General features: G+C 41.3%; 1 protein-coding gene and 1 long non-coding RNA gene across 8 annotated transcripts in view; one reads left to right on the top strand and one right to left on the bottom strand.

The window, feature by feature from the left end:
• Positions 1-20,017, bottom strand: part of rap1gap2a (RAP1 GTPase activating protein 2a) — a 93,268-nt gene that overhangs the window by 39,776 nt on the left and 33,475 nt on the right. Inside the window, exon 1 of one of the 7 annotated variants that reach the window (XM_034603334.1) lies at positions 2,142-2,891. The exons of 4 other annotated variants lie outside the window; for them this stretch is intronic. In XM_034603334.1, coding sequence (XP_034459225.1) covers positions 2,142-2,269 — 128 coding nt within the window. In that variant the 5' untranslated portion in view covers positions 2,270-2,891. Of the gene's footprint in view, positions 1-2,141; positions 2,892-20,017 lie in introns of those variants that run through there. 2 more of the 7 variants (XM_034603335.1, XM_034603339.1) reach the window with 2 other exon arrangements.
• Positions 3,388-13,593, top strand: LOC117772349. Its single transcript, XR_004615761.1, has 3 exons — positions 3,388-3,659; positions 12,849-12,915; positions 13,246-13,593. It is a non-coding gene; the product is annotated as an uncharacterized LOC117772349 (long non-coding RNA).

Here is a 20,017-nt window from a genome sequence, read left to right as displayed (position 1 = left end):
GGAGAAAGTTGTTGTTGCAGTGCTTCGGGCTGTTTCTTCGGTCCAGACATAATTGTGCCGTTTCATTTCACTTGACATGACGCAATAATGTGCAGAACACAAAATCAGTGAACATGACAAATATGCAATAATTAATCCTGTTAGTGTAAATAATGTGTATGTTTTAGTGTGTCTGTGCAGAATTGTTGCTCTTTCAGACGAACACCGCCTCCAGGCACGGCCGCATTAATTCATTAGAGGGCCCTGGGGCAAAAAATGGGCCCCACTGACCTTCTTGTCCTTGGACTTATACTGTGCATGTAAACTGTTGCTGCATCTTAAGCACATATTTTGCCCAGTCAGTTAATTTATGGAAGATAGATATAATATAAAAAAATTCTTTATTAATGTTCAAACCCCTCCTTTCCTTCCACCGTTTGTATTGGTCACTCGTAATGGACCAAATTCGTTTAAGTATTGGATGCTTATACAAACCAATCACCATCATTTCAGTTGACATTTGTTTAAATGGGGCATATTCCTATATTATATTAATCAAAGCACCACACCACACATTGAACCTGCAGATTTCAGGGGCCCCAGGAAGTCTGGGGTAGTTGCCCGATTTACATCGTTGCTAATGCAGCCTCATCTCCGGGGGTTAATTTTACACCATCTGAAACTGAATTATACACACACACACACACACACACACACACACACACACACACACACACACACACACACACACACACACACACACACACACACACACACACACACACACACACACACACACACACACACAAATATATGCCCTCCTCCACCACACAGATACACTTATCAGCATTTGCAAAGTGAGTTACAGTCTATTTTTGATACAGTCTATTTTGGTCCAGGCTATTAAACAGTAGCAAAGTTCATTCAATGCACTCTCTTTCACATATGCATACACACACACAGACACACACCTATTCAACACTACATATATATATATCCTTTACCACAATAAAACTATATAGGTAAACACTCCAAACATCCAGCTCAGCTGCCAGTTTAACTATACATAGATGGCTGCTAATGTTAGCTAGACCAAAACCGGTTTATCTGGGGCAGGTGGGGTATATTGTGGTGGGGTGGTGGGTGGTAGGTGGGGTAGTTTTTCACCAGGTGGGATGTTCCCGGGGTCTTATTGACTGCGTGCAACTCAGGAAGTGTTAGCAGTAAGATGATCTGGCTACAACATAGCATGCAGGGAAACTCCCGGTAACATGTACAGGTAACATTTGGAAGGAGTAAGGCAGCAACAATCTGTCTTAAATATACATGAATGGCGTATATATACGAGATATATATCGTTCTCAACACGTTTACCTGTAAGAAGAAATACCTGTTTTGTTGCATGCTTAGCAGTAGGCCTTGTAGTCCGCAATAAATTAAAGACTAACAGCTGTTCATTGCAGGTTTGTAGATGGTAACGGTTACAAGTTTGCTGTACAAGAACGAAACTCTCACCAACCATCACTTTGCCCTTGTGCTGAAGCTGTTAAACTACATCAGCATAACAGGCATCAACAAGTGTCCAGTGATGCTTCTATGAACCTCAGAGCCTACATAGTCTTGCCCATAGGAAGACATGAGAAGATGACTGGACAGCCTTTGCTCTGAACCTTTTCCTTTCTATTCTCCTATATTCTATTATCCTCATTTTCCTTCTCTCTACACCGCAGCTTTGCTTCTGTCCACCGTTTTCTCCGCCCCTCTTGTTTGCTCTTCAAACGCACTCACAGCACACCTCTGTACACTCCTCAATACCTTTCTCTCTCAGTCCCATCTGTCATTTCAACTGACCCAGATACACACGTGTGGTCACACACACACACACACACACACACACACACACACACACACACACACACACACACACACCCGACCACACTCTAATAAAAAGGACCTATAATAAAACTGCAGTTGCAAACTCACTGAACCGCAGAGCGTTCAAAGTGCCCTGTTCCTCTGGAATAACAAAGACTTTACTAGCTCTTCACAATCCCGGCCCAACACTGCACTGCAGACCATCTGCTTGTGTCCTCAAGCCACACACATTATATACCCAGCATGCCCGCCTCATCAGATGCCACAATGGGACAAACTTCACCCACCCTTCACTCTCCTCTTTCTCTCTCTCCTTCTCCTTGGCTTTGCGAGACTTGTGCAGGAGTCCGATCAAGATGACGGCAGCCCGAATGCCAGCCTTTTTGCTGTGGATCCGTCCTCCGGTCTGAGACATACTAGACGTTTCTGCTGGTGCCAACAGGGGTTCTGATGACAGCCGGTCCAAGGTCAGGCTTGCTCCAGGGTTCCTGGGCTCCAGGACCGGCTTGGTTGTGGATTTGCGGGCCTCCAGTGTAAACTATGGATGCCACAAACTTGGACCTGTTTGGTTTCAGATTTGGCCAAGTTTCAGCCAAACCAAGAACCTGTTTGAATTCTGGTTCTGGTGTCGTAGATCCTTTTGGTCAGATGTTTCAGTGTAAGTCAGAAAAGTTTGAAGATATTCTGGAGCCACTTCAGGTTTGTCAGGTTGTCAGATCCAAATCTCAGCTGTTCTTGCTTGAATTACCAATGAGCGTTTATTGTAATCCCAAAAGGTCCAGAGAGTCACTGGTGGACTTCAGCTCAAGGTGAACTTTTACCTGCATTCCCTGCTCTTGCAGTGAATCTGTACATCGTGGTGCCATAACACATCATGGTCCCTGATAAGAGGATGAAGAATTGCGCAGCAATCCGCTTCGCAGACACACTCACTGTGGCACTGCATCTCTCTGTCTACCAACCTCTAATATCCCACCTCTCCCTCCTCCGCTAGCATGCTCTGCTTCTTCTCCCTCTGTCTGCTACCGCTCTCCTCCCTCCTTCCTGTCTGCTGACCCACGCCCTCTTTCATGTGATAGGCTGGAGTTTGTTCAAAGTACCGCCTCCTCCTCCTCCTCCTCGACTGTGTGACTCCCTCTACCTCTCCCTGCCCTTGCTTCTGCCTTGTTAATAATTTTATATTAATCTCCCTGACCTTGTTCTATCTGTGCTTGATTTTATGATTTCATTTCTAGGCACATGCATGCACGCCCACATCTCCCCACTCCTACTCACCACACATCCTCAGTGTGAAATCTTAATTCAAACAGGCTTATCAGCCTATTGCCTGCTGTGCTGTTGCCAAGGACATTGGAATTGAAATTGTAACCTCACAAAATGAAAGCACATTAAATGAAACCATGTGAAAAAATTGAATTGCAACGAATTTCACATGGTCCCCTTTGTGCACAGACACATGTGGAAATACATGACACATGTTTTCACACTGCATTACTTGTTCTTTGCCTCTTATTATCCTATTCTGCCATATATTTTCTCCAATTTACCGCCAATGTAGTTTTACATTTCCTCACGATAAACTATTTGCATTGCTTATTGTTCTTATAATGAATACACAGTGTATACTTTATCTCCAGCTCAAGTCAGACCCAGTTTCTCTTCACATTCCTCTTACAGTACAGTAAACAGAACTAAAGCAGCCATCTTCCCGGAACATATTGATCTCGAGTTTGTTCCTGTCTTTGGCCACCTGTTCTTCTTCTTCCCTGTTTGTAAGCAAGCTAACCAACTGATTGACCGACTAAGTGACTGAATGAATGAGTGAACGGATGAATGGCTAATTGACTTATTGACAAGCTCGCCACATTTAACTTACCTACATGCTGTAGCATCTTCACCCATTTTCCTCCTTGTGCCAAGCAGGTTCATCATTTATTGATTCGTGTGACTGTCTCTTCCTTTTATTCTGTTATTTGTTCATTTAAAGGTATTTGCTGTTTTTTGAAATTAAGAAATCATTGTATATCTTGGGATAACATTTTCTTGTGGTGGGTTAAGGCTCATTTATGCTAATGTTTGTATATGTATATTGAAATGGACGAAGCCTTCTGCCTGACCCTGCACTAATTTCATCCCTATTTGTGCAAGACTTATGACAGTTTACAGATATGGACAAAATGTAGCCAGATCAAGCAGCATGACCATAGGGCATAGGGAAGAAATTTCATTAATGGTAGAACTTTTTGAGGTTGGACTTTGCGAGTTGGACAGAAGCTACTGATGTCACTTCTCCTGGGCACAGGGAGAAACATTTTACAAGGTGGGCACTTCTGCCTCTTTTGCACTGCCCTCTAGTGATAGTATTGCTAAACAATGACAGTAACATTGTTTGAAACGGCCAAATCTCTTTTCAAACATAAATGCAGCATAAATGAGCCCTTGGATGAATAGACGGATGGAAATATCATATAAGCCATAAACAGGAAAGCTGACCTGACAACCTCTTTCTCACAACCTTGTTTTTACACCAGTATTTAACCAGTGGGCTCAATTTACCAAAATTTAACTCAGCAAGTAAAGTACAAATACATGTATTGTATTCGAAACATAACCTTTAGAATTTCTAACGTACTATGTTTCCTGTAGTCACAATTATGACAGTACGACCAGAAACTGGGACACCTCTGTGCACTTTTGGCACTTTCTAACTTTCATGCATCGTATTATATAGCTCTACTTTTCTGCATCGATTTCCTCGTTTCTTTAATGAATTCATGTTTCTGTGAATTTTTTTATACCTCCCTGGCCAATGAAACATGCCCAAAATAAAATATATATATTAAAAGTGTGAATTATGTGTTGCTACATGAGTTATGAGGACATAGACATAAAACTACACAAACAACAGTCTGATGCAGCAGAAAAACTACACAGTGAAGCACATGGCACATCTGGGGGGGCTCATCTGGGAGAGTGGTGAACATAATAAAGGGGTGAATGTCGTTCGATAGCTAAAATGAACTGTCTCAGACTCCTTGTACAGAACATAATTGGAGAAATGCCTCATCCAAGACACAAGACAAAGACATCTGAGGAGATGAGACGCTTCAGTAATTGTCCAACAGCAGCCAGGGAATAGATTAAGCTTCAGAAACAGCGGCAACAAACACAACAATTAACTGGAATGTCCCGTTTCTCCCCCTATGCAATGCTTTTCCTGTGTGCGATCAGTGCCATAGCAACCAAACAGCCGCCAGAGGATCGGGCACAGCCTTGAGTCCTGTTGACACAGAAAGACTTGGTCGATTTTGGGTTAATAGTCTCTCTGGGTTTTGCTTTTTTTTTTAACAAAAATAAAACAGCAGTTTGTGATTTTTAAGTGACACAATCTGTGAACATGGCTCTATCTCTGAAAATCACCTGAGGATATTCCCAACTCCTGTGTGAAGGCAAACAAATAAGCTCACACCTCAACTGGACTATCAAATGTCCCCTTGAGATAGACTGTTAAAAACACAAAAACATGTTACACGTTATAAACACACAAAGACATTTCACTTGGGTCCTATTGTGCGTCATCAAGGGGAGTAATAAGACACCTGTATCTATTCACACAAACACTACTCACTGTTGTTCTCCCCCCCCCAGACGACAGCTAAAGGGTCCTTATGGAATCATTATGTCGGAAATATCTTTAGGTGCTTATTCTTGTTTGTTGTGAGGAGGTCAAGAGCTGCTTTAAGGCATGCACTGAATCCCAGATATTTTCCAGAAATTTTCCAGAGGGGCTGCATGTGAGCCTGCAAACTCAACACTTCATGTTGATGACGTTTCTAGCACGCGACAGAAGCAAAACTGGAACAAACAAAAATAATAGAAATATCTCAGGGTGGAAAAGGGCTTCCAAACTAATAGTCGACGCAAACAGAGATGATAATTTTGAAAGACATCACGATTTGAGAGCTTTTGGCAATAAGTGCCGACGCTGGTCTTGATGTGCTGGGAAAACAAACACGTGATTACAACTGTGGAAATCATACATTACGTCCTGCATCGTACATGTTCTACCCAAGTGCCACCCGTTGCGTGAACGCTGTAGAAGTTTGTCTGTTATTATGAACACATGAGACCCGGACAATCTCCACCTGCTTCTTCATATGTGAAAGGCAAACACCAGAAAAGGTCTGGAAATTGGGTACGGCTATTTTCCAGAGTTCACCGACATTTTCCGGAGTTTATGTCTGAAAACATGAAGCAATGGTAATGAAATTGAGTGGTTGTAAAATAGTTGGAAACGTGTAACACGTATGGCATGATCGGTGTTTTAAATGAAAAGCAATGATTTTAGAACTCTTGTTTCAGTTGCAAAAACTTCCTGTGTCTCTCGTTCCTGCATACATAGTCAGGAACACACACTTGGGCAATCCTCTGTGGTGCCAAGCAGCCTCTCCTGTCACTTCACAGCTTCTCAAGTGGCTCCCAAACAAACAGATGCCAGTCTACCAGCGTCACCTCTCTATGCAGCTCAGTCTATTACAGGACGCACACACACACACACACACACACACACACACACACACACACACAGAGTTATGTCTCCATGGCATCAGAGGAGATGATCTGGGCTTACATTCATTTCCTGGAGACCTACTCTAACTTAACCACTATTTTCATAAAACTACTATCTTAACTATAACTATTATTTTCATACCTTAACCTTTACTAAACTTAGGACAAACTTTAACTTCAATCTCATCCTAACCTAACCTTAAGTCGTGTCCTCACCTTCAACTTTAACTGTTTACAATGTGGGGACTTTTTGTCTCCGTTAACAAATCTAGGTCCCCACAACATGCGTTATACTAAGACACACACACACGGACGGATCTGTGTGATTAGCCTCATAGTAAACAAGAGTATACAGCCTGGCAATCCTTAAAATATGTCAAACGTTTTTCCACAGGTCCATGTACTTGCCCGCACACACACACACACGTGCACACCATGACCTTCACAACTGCTGCTGAGAAACCACTTCCCTCCCTCAACACACATAAACACTCATTCACACACACACAAACACACAATGGTACAATGCAGGAAGAAGTGTCTGCAGTTGATGGGAAAACAAAGATCAGATGATTTTTTTAATGTGCCATAAACAAGAGATTAACTATGAAATGTCATGTGTTATAGAAATCAAACGATGAGCCCTTAAAGTAAATAAAAGGAAATGTCATCACTGGCTATCTCACATGAGGTTTCACCTTGATATACTGGATGTTCTGTGGGAACGATATTCTCACGTGTGCAGCGTACATTGCGGTTTAAATGTGTCATGGACTTTGATTATGTCAGAGGCTGTAAATATAGCTGAAGCTCCATCTCTACACTGACCGTGTCCTTTTTATAGAGTGGGTCTGTGTGCTCTGGGTGTGTACACACAGTAGTCAAATATTTTTATTACCTGCGATGATTATATTTGAATGCATCTTTGTTGGACCAGACATCAGTATAATTTAATGCATTTGTTTCTTTGTCTGCTCTGACTGGTTCATCCTGATGTGCGACAGGTTTATTAAAAACTCAAACTTATGTCTCATGTGCTGAAATTCTGTTTGTCATGTTGGCAGCAGAAAGAGATTCCTCCCTTAGTGCTGGTGACAGTGAGATTTACATTTGTTGTTATGGAATTAAACTTTCATTATATTACTTTAACTAGAAGGGCACTCAGTAGAGCATATACCACCACCAAGGGCCAACAGTCCCCTTATCAAACCACATTTAAATTCACTATTTCCAGATTTGGATCTGCACAAAATTACCTTTGTTATACCTTTGTCCTTCAGATCCTCATTTTGTTCCCAAACTGTTGTAAAGACAAACACACTTAGTCTTGATTTCAGTTATAAGTATTAATTTTCATTTACTCTCTAAAGCACATAAGCTGTCTTCATGTTGGTTCTCACATCTCAGAGCTGTCATCTCTCTCCTTTGTAACAGCACCACTTATCTTCTGTGGCTCTTATCTGTCCACAAAAAATCCTCCCTCCTCCCTCCTTTATTTTTTCCCTCCCTCAATTTCCCCTCGCCCTCTCTCACTACCACCTGCCTCTTCTTATCAGACCCGTAGACTGCATTTAAAGATGGACGACATGTCTCCCCTTCCTCTCATTGTCCAGAAAAGAAGCCAAAACATTTATGAACGCTGCCGTCTTGGAGATATGGACTGAGCAGTAGTGATCAGGGATGAGGTCTTGCCAATACAAGCGCTCGACCGATTGTGAATCAGCTGTCAATCATGATGTTTCTCTTTGAGCACCATAACTAAATAAAACCAAACTAATGGGTAAATGAACACTTGAACATACATCTTTAATAAGAACTGCATAAAATCAAAGAAGGATGGAACATTCAATTTAAGTGTAATTTGAATTTTTATTCTGGTCTATGTTCCTTTCACTAACATAGAGGAGGCAGGATTTATGACCTGTACTGCAGCCAACCACCAGATGACAATCAAGATGCTTTGGCTTCACTTATGGAGATTTCATGTGGTCCATCTTAATGTACAGTCTATGATCAGTCCTTGCAGAGTAACCTATTGGTGGTTGGTGCAGGCAGTAAAAACAGTAAAAAAAGAATTTAGAGTTGCCAGCCTCATACAGTATATTGAACATCTTGATGATAACACAACAATTAATAAGATACTCAAACAGAGATTGGAACAAAATCCTCTCTAATCTGAACAGGCGGTGGATTTTGAAAGAAAGCAATCAAAACTTGATTATCCCAAATGAATATGTTTTCACTCATCATGTTCTTTTGGGATAATGAACAATCTCAGCTAATTACCTGCATCAATCTATTCTAATCCTCTCATCCATGCCTATCTGCCATTTAGTCTCAGCTTGTATCACACCTCTGTTTTATCTGTGTGTGTGTGTGTGTGTGTGTGTGTGTGTGTGTGTGTGTGTGTGTGTGTGTGTGTGTGTGTGTGTGTACGTGCCCTCCTACCCTCTTCTGTACACACTGATCCTTTCTGCAATTCCTGTTTCTGGATCCAAGCCCAATTTTTTTGGGACTACACACTCTTCACATGGAGACACACACAGAAGGTGTAACACAAACATGCAGGTACATTCATAAGCAAACCTGAAGTGAAGGTTGAGCTGAGTGATTTACAGAGGTGTTTACAGTAAACATAAATCCATATAAACACTCGGCCCAGTCATTTATATAATCATGGGTTGTTCCTCTTTCTGTTCCACTCACGTCTCATTCAGTCAAATTTCCCTCTGCCGAGTGTGTGAGCAGTGGGCTCAGCAGGTGCTTCCTGCAGCTACTCAATTAGAGATATAGCACCAGCGTGGAATGTTGCATCAATATATGCAATGTAGAAATCAACCACTGCTGTATTAACTGGGAGGAGGTGAAGTAAAATAAAATGACAAATCCCACAGTGAATTGATCTTACTAACAAATAAAGTCTGTGTATTCAAAGCCTGATGCATCGTATTTTTCTGTCACAGAGCTCCATCGATCAAAAACTATTAAAATGCATCGACGAACCACATTGTTACACAGGCTGACATGTTCCTTCATTGACATGAGCATGGAAACTGTGGTTTATATTGCATCAATCCATATACCCTTCTGTTATAAATACTCACAAAAGCACAAAATGTGTCTGTAATCCACCACTGAATATAGTCCTCGACAAATGGCTGCATAAAAGTACAGTAACAGTTTTCTGTTTTTGTTACTTTCACGTTGTTAAAAATGATGTTTCCATTCTTTGCTTTGGATTCATGCTTTTTCACTACACATTGATTCCCAAGGTCCCTCCTTTCCCATAGACTGTATATAAAGATGGACGACATGTCTCCACTTCGTACCTGTATCCCTGATATAAATGCTGCCACCTTGGACAATTGGAGCCAGAGTCTGCACTTAAACAAATATGAACATGTCATGTCATGTCAGTGTGATTAGAACTACCCTAAAAAGAGCAAAATTATTTGACAAGTAATTTGACTTTATTAGTTTGATCCATGTACCATCCGCTAACATGGAGGAGGCAGGATTCCTGACCTATATTGCAGCCAACCACCAGGTGGTGATCAAGATGTTGTGGCTTCACTTTTGGGGAGCTGTCATGTCTTCCATCTATATATACAGTCTATGGTCTTTCCATACAATGTTCTTATTTAACAAATAGACTCCTGATAACACAAACAGTAAAGTCAATATTTAGTAATTTTTCTTAAAGCACTCTTGTTGTCTTGTGTCCATTTGAGCCATTTCTTTAGTCTTTGTTTTCTGTTAATACAATTAGGAAAGCTTCTGAGTGTTACTCGTCTGTGTTTGTGCAGCCATGGCAGCTAACTTTCTATTTCCTCTGCAGGCAACATAAACTCATCATCTTACTGATAAGAGGATTTTCCCAGACCTACTTGACAGCTGTTTTTAAATGTAAAGGCTTCATAAATCACTGTTGAACCATATCAGCAACAGAGCAACAAAATAAACCAGGGAAGATGGTGGTTATAACTCAGAGATAAGTTCACTGCAGTGTGCTGCCTGCTCCTCTCAGGGAAGGTAACAGAAATGAGTTATTGCTCCAACACTACAATAGGGCAGGGAAATTGATCCTATACAAGCAATGCACCCATAAAAAAAAAGTCACAACCACCCATAGAGACAAGCATGCACACACATACAGGAGTATACCATGTCAAAATGGGACATGGCTGCTGCTCGGCTCAGCAGTGAAGAGCGCCCACAACCAGAATTGACAGCTGTGGATGACAAATTATTTTTAAACCAAAAACACAAAACATAAACATGTGAAAGAGGCAATAAGCTCCATCTCTTCACCCGTGATAGCAAAACAGTGAATCTCTACAGGATGTTCAGAAAATTATAGTTAAGGTGCTATAAGTGAATAAAAGTAATTTCAGTATATTTATATGTGACAGAGAAATGGCCAATATAAATTCTCCTATCGATATTCAAGTGGGTTCAGATATGGTGACTGTGAAGGCCATTGCATATGATTTACATAATTTCATCTTCATCACCTTTCAGTGACCCCCTCATGATGTGGGGATGGCGGCATTGTCATCAAGTATGAAAAAAATGTTAGCAAAGCACCCCCAAAGCACAGCACAGCCCCCTGATCGGCCCACTACGTTTGGGGTCAGAGATTTATATTGAGATGGATGAGGTGTCCTATCCATGTACTATCCAGAAATGAAGCCATACTATATACCAATGCTGCCAACTTGCGCCAATGACGTCATTTGGAGTCAGAGTTTGCGCAGTAGTAATCAATAACTCACTTATTGTAAGTCGCTTTGGATAAAAGCGTCAGCTAAATGAAATGTAATGTAATGTAATGTAATAACAATGTTGCGGTATCCAGGTCTATTCAATACTTCGGCTCAAACAATATGTCTCAGCTGTCAATCATGACATTTCACCCCATTTTTTAAATCACATCAAAAATGAATACATGGACAAACATCAGCGTGATAACTAGGAAAATATATTTGATGCAGCATTTCCCTCAGAATTAATTCTATCTATCTATGGCGGTAATGGGGGCACACGTGCACACACAAGAAACTCACTATCATGCGCAACGGATTCGGAGTGACGGATACACATCACGAAAGAGCCGCAATACATGCTACAGTTGCAGCTGAAACTATGAGGTCTGACTGTCAGCATGAATGGTAAAAACATTATGGACAGTAGCGGTAGCTCACGGTAGTGATAAGCATGTGGTAGCAGCATATAGCGCTGCAAATAGTCACGCATACACCAAGTAAGGGATCACGATGTCATGACTAGAAGGTTAAAGAATTTGGGGGTTTATTTTAAGACTGTGGCGGAACAAATTAGAATATGTCGGGCCACCTCAGTCTTGATGATTAATGCGAAACACTTGTACACATATACATGTACAAGTACAGGTCAACTTACATGAGGAAGGCTATATACCTCTACTGCAGCCAGCAATCAAGACGCTATGGCTTCACTCTTGGGGAAATGTCATGTCATCCATCTTTATATACAGTCTATGATTTTTTTTTCTCTGTGTACGCCACACTTGCACCATTTCACTCGCCCAATGAGAATATGTTGATGGTGACTCATCTGACCATATCACTTTTTTCTGTATCTCTGCTTCTGGTTTTTGCACCACTGAACCCTCAAATGTGCATTCATCTTTGTAATGAGGAGTTTATGCACTGCAACCCTTCTATAATATCCTTCTCTGCGTAATTATTGACAGATATTTCCTGCTCACAGTCTGACCATGTCCTCCATTGATGTTCTGAAGAGGAGTTGCTCGTACATATCGCACACAATCATGTACAATCATCATGGTCATCAAACATGTGCTGTTGACCACAACTTCCGACCATATTTTCCCAAACAGGTCTAAATGCAAATGTCAATTCACTCACTGTTCCAATTGATACACCGGCCAGTTGAATATGTTAAAGATTAAATCTCCTACAATCCGAGCACCAACAATAAACCCTGTGTGAAAGTCACTTCGATCTTTTGCTCTCGCTATCTTGATACAAACTGCTCAACATTTTGCCAGATGCTACAGAGCGTGACTAGATGTTAATTGCTTAATTGTACCATGCAGGGCAGCGGTGTGAAAGCAATTGCATTCATTATGTTTCTCCACTCATTTGTTCAGGTTTGCTTTAATCTGTCACCTGTCTGTATTTACAGTGGTAAACCGAGTAGCTAATATTGCACCAAATTAAATTAAACTCAGATGAGTTCAGACTGGTTTTCTTTTCACATTTTTAGGTTCTCAATGAAAAAAAAAAGATTTTGTTGGTTTTGGGAAGAATGTGAGAGTCAGAAAAGTCTTCACAGATAATGTTTCTGTAATGACTGCATTATTATTGCGTTATTATGAAGGGGCCCACATGCCTGACTGTGCCTTTTTTCCCCACCTACAGCTTCTGCAGTTTAGCTGCTCCATACGTCTGAGGAGGAGTGAGTGAGCTTCCAATTTCCTCTCAAGAGGTTTGTTTCATTACTGTATGTTGTCTAAGGGTTTTCTAGGTACTATTTTCATTGTTCTTGGAGAGCTAGAGGTCCGGTGCAATATCTTGTGTTACATTGGATTATATAAATACAATTGAGCCATAGGTGGTTGGTAAAAATATTAATTCAGATACATGGGTGCAAGAACACAAATGACAAAATAAGCAATAAAATGTCTAATTTTTGATAATCCAGTATAGGATGCACAGCCATTCAGTTCCTGTATATCAGTTCATGCAAGGCTACTGCAGTTGTGATTTCACTGGTTAACCCTACACAAACTTTCCCGGCTTTCCTCGTCTCTTGCAGGGTGCACAGGTTACAACATACATACTGTTTAAGAGAAGTGTTGATCAAGTGTGCATGATACATGCATTATGTTGTTGTGAGAAAAATGTGTCACAAGAGTCAAGACCGACTAATTACTGTAGAGCACATGCAACAAGCCCGCATTAGCACAAATATTGTAATTAGTGTGTCACAAATTGACTGTAGTGTGTAGGTGTGTTTTTATGTTTGTGTGTGATCCAGGTTTTATTCATCTTGTGGGGACCTATATACTGTTTCAGTCACATTATGCTCTCCCCATAATGTAAATCATTCCATTTTAGGGTAAAACCACGTTTTAGGTAGAGCTGTTCCCATACCAGAATTGGAAATGCCACTGATACGGCCGATAACAGGCATCTGCAAGTGCGTGAATCTATATCTACAAATCCTATACCACGTCTTTAAAGTAGGTTAGTTTCAACCAACTGCAATTTTCTTTTCGCGGAAATCACTTTTCCCCACTTCTCCACACCAGCTGTTGCACTGTACTGCACTGGCAAGTAGCCCACTGTTTTTAGAGTGGTGAAGAAGAAGTGATTTCTGGAAGTTAGCCTAGGGAGCTAAAACTTTAACTATTTGGGACTGAGCCAGGCCAAACTATAATGATAGTAATCATCACTTTTCAGTGTTAGTAATATAAAACTCTAAAAAAACTAATATATTACCTATAAGTAATTCTTTTTTTTAAATGCTCAGATTATTACTTGGTATCGGCCGATAAGGCCAGGTATCGGAATCAGGAGAGGAAAAATGGGATCAGAACATCTTTAGTTTGAAGTGTAGGATGCAGCTGCAGTCTTTTGGTTCACTCTCACCACTTTCATCAGTGACATTTAAATCAGCCAGTTGTTTTCAGTTGGACAACACTACCTGGCCAGCACCAAACAGCCAACAGACACAGTTAGCGGCTCAGTATCTCAAGAGCCATAACTTTCCTCAGAAGTTGGTGAAGACTAGAAAAAATGGGCTTAAATGAGAGTCAATACATGGGCTTATAGAACGATCATAATATAGCCGGAGTATCTGCTGGGTGTGTGAATATCAACATCACAAGATGATAAAATGTCAACATTGTATGTGCAGCTTCACAGCCACAGTAAGAGAAAGACCTTCCAACATATTCTGCTGTCTGATCGATGAGGAATGGATTATGCTGCAGAATTAGTTAGAGAGCTGTACAGCAGCAGCCCCCCATGGAGCTCACCAACAAAGAAAATCCAAATTTGCTTTTATTTTTTTAAACTGAGAGCATTTTCTAAGGCAGTGGAATCAAAAAAAGAGTTTTACTTTGTGTTTGTTGACATTTTAAGGTTTAAATCCTGCCTCTTTCCTTTGAAATCCATCAATAATTACATGAATTTTAAATTAATGAAGGTCTTACTTTACCTTCACCTTTCAAGTCAACATGAGGAGAAAGGATGGATAATAGTTTAGCTTTCAGTGACAGATGAGGCTCCACTCCAGGCTTAATGTTGGTACCTCTGTGTACAAGTGGAAGAAACGTTGTGGCACAGTATCCCTGAAGTGCAAGTCAAAATTTCAAATCACGTAAAGTCAGAAAAAATAACGTCAAATCAAAAAACACTATACAACAAATATGAAAACACAACTTTAACTTCTAAAGGAAAAAATAGGTACATGCTATCGACAAGCCTCCTCACCGATTGGATGGACGATGCTGTATACTTCCTTATTTTTTGTAGTTTTTTCTTATTTTCCGCAGTATATTCACGTTTGCAGTCACATTTTATAATTAGCAATTGTTATTTGCACCGTACTGGTGAGCACTGTTGTATTGCCGCATGTACTAAGTGGTATAAGAGCAGTACATGACATCTGTTTTTCACTTGCCACTCAGTGACAGGCAGTAAGACTGGCACTGAAATGTGGCATTTATCAAGTGCTGTCACCACGTCTCACCCGTTACCCTGTGTGCACGCTCAACCCCCCCAACTCACGAACTCACGAACTCGCTCGTCAGTGTGTCTGTCCGTCGGTTGTCCCTCTCTGAGCCTCTGTTCCTCTCAACTCATAATTAACTGAATTTGTGCCTGTTTGCTTTTCTCATCAACCTTCTCCTCTGCTCTCTGCCTCTTATCGTTCTCCATTCTGTCGTTGAGTCGTGATGAATATTTGAACAGCCTCAAGTGAATGGACGGCGGTGCACTTATACCATTACTGAGTGTTGCCATTTTATTTATTTTGTACCATAATGCATCTGTCATGCTCATTCTCTCAGCCAATGTAAACCCTTTTTTTCTCTTTCTTTATCCTACACAGGACAGTGTGTGTGCGCGTGTGTGCGTGTGTGTGTGTGTGTGTGTTTGTGTGTGTGTGCCTATAGATGTAGCCCGTGGAGCTGGAGGCCTTGCTGAGTCAGCCAAACATGACACCATGTGTTTGTCAAGAGGCGACAGATGGAGAAGGAGGAGACGGACAGAATGTGTGATGGCCAAAACAAACACACACACACACACACACACACGCACACACACACACACACACACACACACACACATAGGTCTAACCTTAAAGAGTGTGATTAGGTGATGGATAGAATATGAGCTCATTAAAACTCAGCTGTCGTCAGCTGCTTCACACTGAGCCTGAACACAAATCTGTGTTTCATATGATGAAGTCTGGAGAAAACTATCTCTGTGCTAAATGCATGACACCACTTACACATCAAACCAAACAGCAATAGGGAGAAAAAACCGAACTGAGCTGCATTAAAGTGGTATCCCTACTGTGCTGATGCTGAGTAAATTATGTGAGAATTATTCCTTGTCATTAGTGAGTCCTCCTCAAACAAATCTACAATATACTTTCACTTTTTATTGTTACTGTGCCGATCGTTGTTTATGGAGCTTTTTATAAAACGTCTATGGGGCAGAATGACAGAAAAACATTTATATTATCACTTTTCTTATTATCTTTATTATTGTTCATGTGGTTTGTATATGCCCATTTAAATGGTAAAATAAAATTGTATTCATTAAATGTCTATATATATGTATATATGTCTATAGTTTAGAGGTCTGTTAAGCCTATGTTCACAACTTTTCAAAATGAAAGCTCTGTAATTCAGCTCAATATAAAGAATGGCAGCAACCAAACGAACGGTGTGCTTTTACTTTGAAGACAACTTGGAAAACAAAAAGTAATTCTATGAATGATGGTGCCGTGACGGAGATCAGCACCCATGCCACTGTCAGTGATATTGTGAAAAAAAACTAAATTAAAAAAATTATCAAAATGGTCACTTATTTATTACATTTTTATCAATATTGAACGTATTGTATTTTGAAATCCCGCAAATGTGACACAAGTGTGGGAAATCTCCAATGTTAAAGAATTTAAAAAATCAGTCCCTTTGTCTGGAGCTGCACCAAAGATTAATGGGTTCTATTTGGCAAAGATTTGGCTAAGATTTGCGTTACATTAAGAGTAAACTTAAATAAACTATAGGAGCTTATCAACGGCCTGTGAGTTTGATCACAGCTGTCATGTTTGAGTGGGAAGTAGACTGGAGCAAAGGTAATGTATTCAAGTGTGGTGACAGAACTTGAACAGGATTAGCTGGCTTTTTCCCACCGCAGCAACATCTTCTACAAACATTTATGTGGGCAGGCGACATGAGGGTGTCAATGAGTGATCAAACTATGAAAGATGTCAGTGTGGACATGTGGTGCTGCAGTATACCAACAGTGTTTTCCATTGTCACTGCAGGAAGGACGGAGCATGATGTTGTGTACGACTCCAATTTCTCTCAGGATGGTGGTTTCATGACAGTAGGTTAAAATGTTATAATGTTCACTTGGAGGTCTGATGACCTTGACTGATAATGGAAGTGAACACAGAGGCAGGCGCACACACACACACACACACACACACACACACACACACACGCATGCTGGGTTACAAGTGTAGCTGCAATATGCTCAAAATGCACACACACACACACCCTAAACACAAACAGCACTTAACTTCCCCTGGGCTCAAGCCGTGAGAAATAAGGCTAATAAGAGGAAATAGTAATACAACTGTCTTTAGGTGTGTGTGTGTGTGTGTGTGAATGAAACCAGTGAACGGTCCTGTGAGATTTAGAGCAGAACAAAAGTGCAGAGGATAACAGGGCACTTTGAAGGGCCACACACACACACACACACACACACACACACACACACACACACACACACACACATGCACACCCAGCACGACAGCCTATAGACAGCTATTACAAACTGCTCTCTTTCCCCCCAGAGTATCCAAAGTGGTGTCTGATGGATGATCCATCAGCAGGACTATTGGTGTTTTGTCTCCAGACAGGCTGTGACACAGTCGACTCAGACCACTGGCGCACAAAACCGCTGCTGAACACTGACAGCAACAGGGAGAAAGTGCAGAATTTACACAGGATAATGCTGCAAATCTGAGATTCATGAGCTAATGTAATCTCTAAGTGACAAAGGTGATGATACAGCCACAACACCCACACGGACCTGACGAAGCACTCTTCCTCAGTGTTAAAGGGATAGTTCATCCAAAAATGAAACTTCACTCATTAGGTGCATCAAAATCTACCTCTGAATTATTCACTATTTTTTGCTGTTCGTTTGCGTCGCCTTTGATGTGCAAAACCTTAAATAAATGAATCAACCTTCCAAGATTTTTACCTTCTATTAAACTCATTGTTGCTGACTTAGCATAGACAACGTTTTCAACCATATTTTCAAGGGCTTTAGAGTAAAATTCCTTTTGTGTGAGAAAAGCAACCAAACAGACCAATGTCAACTTGACCCTGAGCCCCATGCCTCATCATGCAGCGACACATCTCGTCAATCACTGACTTGACGTCACTGTATCAGTTACAGCTGCATAGTAAAACGCCAGCCTGCACCTGTCGGCTCTTATACAAATCTGAGGTGGAGGAAATGGAAGGAGGTCAGGCAGGAGGGAGTGGATGTGTTCCCATCCATCCTTCTATCCATCCATTTTCAAGACCACTTATTCTCTTCAGGGTCACCAAGGCTGGATGTGATCCCAGCATGCACCGGGGGCAGAGGCAGAGCACACCCTGAACAGGCCATCAGTCTAACATGGAGGCTGAGAGGGGTCTTTTAAAGATTATTAGAGACTGTCAGCGCCAGATGCCAGTTATTGATTACAGGTTGGTTTGCCAGGAGCAATTACACGGCTCCCATGTATGGCAAGAGGGCCGACTTTCCTCAAACACATACTTGAAAAGAAAGGTAGATCTTCAAAAGGGGGAGGAAATTATAAGAGACAAACTCCAACAGACCAGGGACAAAGACAAAGATAGTCGAGTTAAAACAAAGGAAAAGGAGGAAAATTAGAAATGACTGAGTGAGGAAGTGAGTGATGACAGGCGAGAATTCCTGCAGAGAAAAATGAGACGCGAGTGATGCAGGGCGATGATGAATAGGAGATATATCCGTTCCTTTTGTGAGCTCTGATTACAGTGTCAAGTCACAGACAGCCCTTTGATAATCACCAGGCTCACTGGCCCAGAGTCGCCCCCCATCTTTTTTTAAAGGCTACAGAAATGTCATTGGACAATTATTTTCACACACTACAGGCTATTTAGAGCAGGATTGTTTATCTTGGCTTGTGATGTGCTGGAAATTGGGCTTTGGATGATATTTTGCCTCAGATACACACTCACACACTCAAATACGTGTAAGCTACAATTTAGATATTTTTGTCTGGTGGCTGGAATTACAAATGGATTTCTGACACGTATAAAACAGAAGACAAATTAAGCTTTACGTCAGGGCCACAGTGGGTGCATGTGCAGCGTGTGATGGCTGCGTCACTGATCTGCTGCGTCTGATGCACGTCTGCTGTTCACACACGCTGCTTGTCTGCTGCGGAGCTGCTACGTGAGGTTTCACGTAGCAGCTGTATTTGCTTGAATAAGGTGGGGCTGAATACTCAACTAAATACCAGAACTCTGCAGTATAGGTCATGTATTTTCCGCTCCTTTAATAACAATAAAAACCTTGTTAAAAAAAATAATGGATTCAGTCAACAGAATCCATAGACTGCATTACGCTCAGAGCACACTGGAGGCGGAACAACAGCGGAACGTCAAGGGAACGGCTTGGTTTTCATTTCCGCGCCCATGTTTACGGATTGGGCCTGGCACACCGGCTAGTGCTGCCATGGTTCAGCCTCGGAAGTCGCGCTGCTCTCCTAGTTCCGTGTGCTGTTCTGCTTTTCTGTTGACTGAATCCATTCATTTGTTAAAAAAAGAAAGAATCATTTAAAATTGTGGCAAATGACCAACACGTGTCCCGTGCGTCTCAGTCCTGATTGTGTCTCTCCACGTTTCACCCTGAGGAAGCTCTGTTGCTGCCTTTTAAACCTGAGGACCAATCAGCTAACAGCTCTCACCTGCGCTGACTGATCCTCTGGTACAGGGGGAGGTGCTCTCCCAGCCCCCTCACCTCCACAGAAATATTCAAGTAGTTGTTGTTTAATCCCGTTATCAAACAGTAATGAAAACATAACCCTGAAAACGAATTCCAGTAGCGGAAGATGCACGGCTTCATACTGTATAGTACCGATCTTTATTGGAGTACATAGGACTACTTTTAAAATAGAGTGATCATACAAGAAACCTCACAAGGGCTGTAGTTATATTAAATGTTCACGTAAAGAAATTCATGTGATGGGCAGTAGGCTCTCTCTCTCTCTCTCTCTCTCTCTCTCTCTCTCTCTCTCTCTC

The sequence above is a fragment of the Hippoglossus hippoglossus genome, chromosome 13, assembly GCF_009819705.1.
Source record: "Hippoglossus hippoglossus isolate fHipHip1 chromosome 13, fHipHip1.pri, whole genome shotgun sequence".
NCBI lineage: Eukaryota > Metazoa > Chordata > Actinopteri > Pleuronectiformes > Pleuronectidae > Hippoglossus > Hippoglossus hippoglossus.
The sequence above is the reverse complement of the archived record's forward strand: the minus strand, read 5'-3'. Positions and strand labels throughout refer to the sequence as shown.